A 7644-nucleotide genomic window follows, 5' to 3' on the forward strand; every position below is an offset into this window, starting at 1 on the left:
TGTTTTTTACTGGGTCGGGTTGTTGGCCCTCCGCAAACTGGCTCTTTTCGGGCGACCAGACCTTTTCACTTTAGTCGTGTCTTACAACACACAGTATCACGGCAGGTGTATTCTTTGCTCCCCCAGAGTGCCCCCCACCTGCAGGGGCAGGATGCTTATCTTACATGGTTCAAGCCTGGAATCAGCTGTCAGGGTCAGTTGATAATTTTGGCATCTTATATCCGGTTTTGTCTCATCCATGGTCCCAGGGTAGAGGATGATATTGAATCTCTGGTCCTATCAAAGTTCTTGTGTGCATGTTACATTCATTAAAGCTTTATGTTGAAGAAAGGCAGCAGTAACCAGAGGTACATAAAAATGTAACCTTTTTTTTGCAGGAATATCTAAGAGAATAAGTCTATATTTCTTTGTCTCCATGATTTCTTTTTTTACATTACAGGGCCGTCGTATGGAGGCCACCCCACTGGCCATGTACAACTTTTTCATAGATCGTGTGAAGAAACATCTTCACATTGTGTTGGCAATGTCTCCCATCGGTGATGCTTTCCGCAACAGACTTCGTATGTTCCCATCTCTCATCAACTGTTGTACCATTGACTGGTTCCAGGTAAGCCTGCCGGATACTGTACCATGAGTGGTAGAGAATGTGCAGACAAGTGGTGCTTGTCTTCACAAAAACTTATATCGACGTATCACAGTCTCTCTCTTTCTTTCTCTCTATCTCTCACTCTATTTCTCTCACTGTCTCTCTCTCTGTATCTCTATTTTTCTCTCTTGCTCTCTTTGTATCTCCCTCTACCTCTCTCTCTGTCTCTCTCTCTCTCTCTGTCTCTATCTCTTTCTCTGTCTGTCTGTCTGTCTCTTATTCTTTTTTTTTCACTCTCCCCCTTCTTCCTAACACATAACTGGGTAGATCTATGATGCATATATGTGAAATAAAATGTGAGCATGAAGACAACTTTATGCATAAAAAATCTTTAAAAGTGTGACCATCATTTTATCGATGTGTTGTCATCTTGAACTCAACGAAATGTAAAACAAAGAGCAGATGGTTGAAAGGTACTACTGGTAATTTCTGCTTCTTTTCTTTGCATCTGTTGTTTCTGTCTGTCTGTTTTTACTTTTACCATGCTCTAAACGACATTTATCATAGCGATGTGGATTGTCTATACTCAAAAATACAATTAGGATATTTATCTGAACTTTGACTGAGATGTTCTGTCTCACTCTGTAGGCCTGGCCTGAGGATGCCCTGGAGATGGTGGCCAACAAGTTCCTGGAGGAGATCGAGATGGAGGACGCCATGAAGTTGGAGACTGTCAGCATGTGCAAACATTTCCACGAGTCTGTCAGGCTCACTTCTGAAAGGTAAGCTTCTCACTTTTAACACTTTTTATAATCATATGGTGAATTAAGGAATACTAAATTTGCACATGTTTTTAAAATTGTTTTTGCAGTTTTTGATTATTTCAAAAAGGTAAACATTTACTTCTTTTTTGCTTTGTCAGCTATAGGCTACTGTGGAAAGGCTAACATTTGTAAGTTTGGAAAGAATTTTGCAGCCAAATGTTGGCTTCTTAATGAACAACATATACACATTTTTTGGTTTATAAACAAAGGCTTGTTTAGAAAGACAAACTTTTGCAATGATTTTTTGTATTCATGGTCAGGAATTAACTTCAAAAAGTCATTTGATTCTGTTCATAGCATTTCTCTTGTTTTTGGTTATCGTGGTGCTTAAAGACAGTTGTTACATTTTACACTGGTACTATTTTTGGTGTTAATCTCATTGACAAAAGAAATATTTACCTCATGAAAGGAACAGAGAGAGTGACACAAAAAAAAGTGAGTTTAGAGTTAATATTTTTAACAAATTCAGATAAACAGAGAGGTGAATTGTTGGACTAGACTGCTTTATTACCACTTGTTTCTTCTGTTCCAGATATTTTGAGATCCTGCGACGTAAAAACTACGTGACCCCAACATCATATCTTGAGCTCATCCTCACCTTCAAGTCACTTTTGAGTGTCAAACGAGATGAGCTGATGACTTTGAAGAATCGATACCTGGTGGGCTTGGAAAAGTTGGAGTTTGCGGCCTCACAGGTGAAGAATTATATCATAATGTCCTGTGAGTTGCTAAATAAGATTCCAGGAGAAGAATCCTGGAGTTTCCTGCACCCTTTGCTGTGGTGCCGTTTGAATAAAAAAATCCTTGCTAACAGTAATCTGGGTCAGTTCGGGATTTGTGCTCAAACTTAATTTAAGTGAAAATATTCTGATCTTTATTTCTTATTTTGGTTTTGATACTTTCTGTCCTACAAATAATCAATCATATTGAGGTTGGACAATTTGAATAGAAGTCATTGCTTTAATAGTGTTTTGTTTTTTAAAATTTCCAGCAAAAATTAGATACAATGTTTTTAATTAAAACGGCAGAGTTTGTGTCTTGTGATACTGTTAATGATTTTGGCAGAGGCTCAGTGTTCATGTGCTTTCACAAAGATAGCATTAGTTATGTTGCTTTCAACATTTAATGTTGAATAGGTATAATATGATGTGTTTTTGGTTGTGATCTAGGCAAGTCATTTAATTGTTGCCAGCAAGAAAAAAGTCAAGGGTTCTGTTTCCAACATTACATGTTACTGGTTACTATTTTATTTTAGCCAGGTTGTATATAAAGTCTTCTGCTCTGTTGAGTTTTGAGGCAAGTGCCCACTAGGCTGTTTTCTATGAGATCCAATATTTGTTTGTCAATGAATCTTCCTAAACATTTACATTTTGATGTTAACTTTATCTGACTGTTTGAGCATTCACAAATATTTATTCTGTGGACATCTTCAAACACTTCAAGGGTTCACAGAATTTAACTTTTCTGACGATATCAATTTGTATACGAGTGTGCAAAGTATAATTTTTTAATGATGACGTCACTAGGTTGGTCAAGGGTTCTCAAAACTTCAGTTTTGAATGATGACGTCATCGAAATTGCGTGTGTAACCCAGTGCGCTCTGCTTCTCCTCCCAGGTCTCTGTCATGCAGCAGGAGTTGACGGACCTGCAGCCCGAACTGATCAAGACCTCAGCTGAAACAGAAAAGCTCATGATCAAAATTGAACAAGACACAGTCGAGGTGGAGGCCAAGAAAGAGGTAAGAACACATCCATCTTGTAGTTTTGTTGTCTACTGGAAAATGAATATTTCAGAGTGCTTTAAAGAATCCCAAAATATTTGAGATTTTTCAATGACATTGTCACCTCCTGCCAACACTGCCACCTCCATCGCATACTCCTGTTTTTCAACTGCTTCCACCCCCAAATGATTTTCAAGAAATAGATAGCCCTGCCTGAACCTACTGCTGAAACTTGTAGGTGATTTACAGTAGCTTTGAATTAAATCTTTTTTTGTGTGGAAACATTGGAAATGTGAACTGCGTCCACTTTTAAGTGCAATTCAGAAACTAGTCTTTGGTAGGGATACTCGAGGATTTTGCCATTCATTTCTGTTTGAGTTAACTTTCTTGTCTTTCTTAATCTGTTGTTGGGTACCATTCACCTGTTTCTGAGGCGTTCAATAAGTGTGTTGGTGTGTCATGTGTGTACATGTCTGTACATATGTTCTTTGTTCTTTCAGTATTTTGTGTATTTCTCATGTGGGCAGACCATTGCTTTATTTACTGGATGTAACACATTACATGACTTCTTTTTTTGCTGATCGTTTATTCTATGTCTGTGCAAATACTTTGCACTTTGATGGGTTCTTCCATATACCTCTATATGGTTGTTGCTTTCTGTTGTTCTATGTTTCCCTGACAGTGAAGCGATTATGTTCATACACTTAAATTGTTGTTCTTTTCTCTCTCTTTTGGGTAGTAGCTAAGTGTACTCTGTTGGTCTTACTCTCTTAATAAGCATGTATTTAGGGGATAACACTGGTAGGTCCTACTTCTTGTCCCCCCCATCCCCCCGTTGTTTATGTCTATCCGCCTTATTCTTTTCCCTACACCTAATGGCTGTTACTGGGTTGATATGCTTCTGTTTATTCAAGCAAACAAACAAAGTCTTTTATTGATGATGTATTTGCTACAAAATGCTGAACCTAGAACTTTCTGTTTACCAGGTGGTGGCGGCCGATGAAGCAGTGGCCAACGAGGCGGCCGCAGCGGCCCAGGCCATCAAGGACGAGTGCGAGGGAGACTTGGCCGAGGCCATCCCAGCCCTAGAGGCAGCTATCTCAGCCCTCAACACTCTCAAACCCTCTGACATCTCCATGGTCAAAGCGATGAAGGTGAGAACTGAAGCTAGTCCTTGTATTGCCTGACATTTAATTTTGTCACTGTATGGCTAAAGATCAGTCTGGTATTGTCAGAGATTGTCATTTTTCAATGTGCGGCTGAGAATAGTCCTAGTATTGTTATAGTATGTCATTTTTCAGTGTGTGGTTAAAAATAGTCCGTATTATTATCACAGTCAGCTGTTGTTTACTGTGTGGCTAAAGATAGTCTAAGTATTGTCACAGTCTGTCATTTTTTCGTGTTTAGCTAAAAATAGTCCATGATGTGTCTGTCAGTCACTGTTTTCTGTGTGGGATGCAACTTTTGCTTAGTTTACACTTTAAAACTCTGTGATGCTTCGATGATGAGGGCTATCTAATGTTGTTCTTGACTGTCCTATGACTGTTACTTCCTTGTTCTTTTTTTAAAAAGTCTTTCTGCTATGCCTATCTGTGTATTTGTCTTTGTCTCCGCTCTAAACAATTTTTCATGTGTCGATGTTCTTTTGTGAAAGTTAAACACGAAATTTAGACACAGATTTTACACACCTTGGAACCTGGTCTTTCAGCATCCTCCTGGCATTGTGAAGCTGGTGATGGAGTCTGTGTGCGTGATGCTGGGTATCAAGTCAGAGCGTAAGCCAGACCCCTCAGGCACGGGAAAGATGATGGAAGATTACTGGGGGCCATCCATGAAACTGCTAGGAGACTTGAAGTTCCTAGACAGGCTGAAGACCTACGACAAGGACAACATTGCACCACCCATCATCAAGAAGATCAGAGAGAAGTGAGTTGAGGTGTCTTAGTCCAGTAGTGAAAATGTTGTACTAACTCTTACATGGGGCCGAGTCCCCTGATCAGTCATAGAAGTTGGAGTTTTTTATGAGTTGCTTTCTTGGGAAAGTTACTTTTCTCAAAAAGTTCACATTTCTCCCAGCTGCAGACTTGTGTAGAGGCAGGGTGGAAGTAACTAGTACTTGTCAAGGGCAGAATGGGAACTGAAACTGATGATAAATGGTACTTGTATGAGGCAGGGATGGTTCCTGGTGTTTGCAGGGGAGATAAGTTTTACTTGTTGAAAGGAAGATATGTCAAGTTTTCTTTGTTAGGGGTGGGGATGATTAGTGGTACTTGTAGAGGGGGGGGGGGTAAGTTTTCCTTGTTGAAGGGAGGGGGATGTAAATGGTACTTGTTGAGGGAAGGGGGTAGGTGTAAGGTGTACTTGTTGAGGGACAGGAGTGGTAGTGTAAGGAGGATTGCCTAAGTTGACCCTCATACAGGTTTCTTCCTCTTATCTGCTTTGGAGACTTGCATCTGAAATTGTGGGAAGGGCCATGCTGACCAAATTTGTTTTGCCAAATACTCTACTGTCCAGGATACTCACTGTGCAGACATTTTGTCTCAAAACACACATCTCAGATGTGAATAAAAAATCTGGACTGGTAAATTTGTCCAAAGCTGGCATCTAATGAGTTTTGTTATGATGTCCTTTACTTGTAAGACATATTCATAGCCAAAATCTTTCTCTGTCTCTCCCCCCTCCCCCCTTCTCTCTCTCTCTTTCTTCTCTCTTTCTTCTGTCTCTCTTGGTCTCTCTCTCCCTCTCTCTCCTTCTCTCTCTCCTTCTCTCTCTCTCTCTCTCTCTCTCTCTCTCTCTCTTTCTCTCTCTCTCTCTCTCTCTCTCTCTGCGTCTGTTTGTCCCTGTTATTTATCCTTTGTCTTTCCCTCTCTCTCTCTTTGCCTCTCTCCAATCTGACCACCAGGTTCCAGGGAGGAGATTGACTGTCATCACCAATGCGTTCTCCATTGAAGAAATTTAATTTTTTTGAGGGAATCTTGATGAGAGTGTAATGGTTTTCCACTCCTATATCAAGAAGACATTACTTTTTGTCTACTGCAAAAGTGGTCTTCAGAAGGAGAGAATTATGAATGCTAGACAAATATATGACAAAGCCCTGTCTTAAGTGGACAAAGTTTAATCTTCATTTTTATGGTGAACCCCTTTGCCACATGTTTGATATTTTCTTCTTTCTTAGATACATCGTCAATTCAGAGTTTGACCCAGGTCTCGTGAAGAATGCATCTACAGCATGTGAGGGTCTGTGTCGCTGGGTGTGTGCGATGGATGTCTATGACAAAGTTGCCAAAGTGGTTGCTCCAAAGAAAGCCAAACTGGCAGAGGCAGAGGGTGAGCTGGCTGTCCAGATGGAAAAGTTGAATGAGAAGAGAGCACAACTGCAAGCCGTGAGTATCTGATTAAATTTTTAAAAAGTTTTTAGCTCAGAGTTGTTATTTTGTTTTTTGTTGGCAATCTTTTTTGTTTTCCATCAAATATACCTCCCTCATCTGCTAACAAAATCTGACTTTATGTCCTTGAGTCTCTTGAGTTATTTTTCAGATTGTTGGAGGGAGCAACTGATGACTCATAATTCTGTAACATCTTAATGGTGTATTTTTTGTTATCTAATTTTTTTTCTTACTCTTTATGACAACGCTGTGGTCTTCTGTTTTTTAGCCTAAATAGATGAATAAACAAACAAGCAAACAACCAGACAGTGAAGTAAATCGACAAGTGTTTGCCAACAAGCTATCAAAAAGTAAAATAAAAAGATATTTTAAAAAAATAAACAGCCAACAAACAAGCAATCCAACTCCTTTAAACTATCTACTTCTTCCTGTTGTCTGCTCCTGCCTCTTACTGGTTACTGTGTTATTTTATAAGGTGGCTGAAAAAAAGGGGGGGGGGAGAAGGTAGGTCCTACTTCTTTCCCTTGTTTATTGCTTTCTGTCTGTTCTAACACACTACAAACAACAAACTTATCTGACCACCTGAGCCCTCCAAACATCTGCCACATAACCAGAGAATCAGGTCCTTCCCTTCTGCACTAAACATTGTTATTGTATCAATGTACTTCCCTTTATACTCTTACAAACAAATCTGTTTATTCTTCCCCCTCCCCCACCCCCCCCCAACTGAACATCAAATGGTCACTGCAAGAGCTGTCCAAGGCCATCAATGGGGATGGAAAGTCTGCTCCCAACCCTCTCCCCAACAACAAAAAACCATAAAACAGGTGACAGACAAGCTCCAAGCCCTCAATGACGAGTTTGAGGTGATGACCCAGAAGAAGAAAGACCTGGAGGCTAACATTGACCTCTGTTCCAAGAAGCTGGACCGTGCAGAGAAGCTGATTGGTGGGCTGGGCGGGGAGAAGGACCGCTGGACTGAGGCAGCTCGTGTGCTGGGGGAGCAGTACATCAACATCACAGGAGACGTGTTGCTTTCCTCGGGAGTGGTAGCTTACCAGGGGGCGTTCACCATTGACTTCAGACAGGTGAGACAGAGAGAGAGAGAGAGAGAGAGAGAGAGAGAG

The 7644-nt window shown here is 40.4% G+C and overlaps 1 protein-coding gene across 1 annotated transcript in view; it reads left to right on the forward strand.

Annotated features, from left to right (window-relative positions):
- LOC101846578 (dynein heavy chain 3, axonemal) overlaps positions 1 to 7644 on the forward strand; it is a gene marked incomplete in the record, with an annotated part of 78386 nt that overhangs the window by 47391 nt on the left and 23351 nt on the right. The window contains 8 exon segments of the mRNA XM_013081885.2: positions 440 to 607; positions 1235 to 1368; positions 1943 to 2105; positions 3027 to 3149; positions 4118 to 4285; positions 4840 to 5057; positions 6307 to 6514; positions 7345 to 7605. Of these exon segments, the coding sequence (XP_012937339.1) occupies positions 440 to 607; positions 1235 to 1368; positions 1943 to 2105; positions 3027 to 3149; positions 4118 to 4285; positions 4840 to 5057; positions 6307 to 6514; positions 7345 to 7605 (1443 nt within the window).

The sequence above is a fragment of the Aplysia californica genome, unplaced genomic scaffold (assembly GCF_000002075.1).
Source record: "Aplysia californica isolate F4 #8 unplaced genomic scaffold, AplCal3.0 scaffold00150, whole genome shotgun sequence".
Classification (NCBI taxonomy): domain Eukaryota; kingdom Metazoa; phylum Mollusca; class Gastropoda; order Aplysiida; family Aplysiidae; genus Aplysia; species Aplysia californica.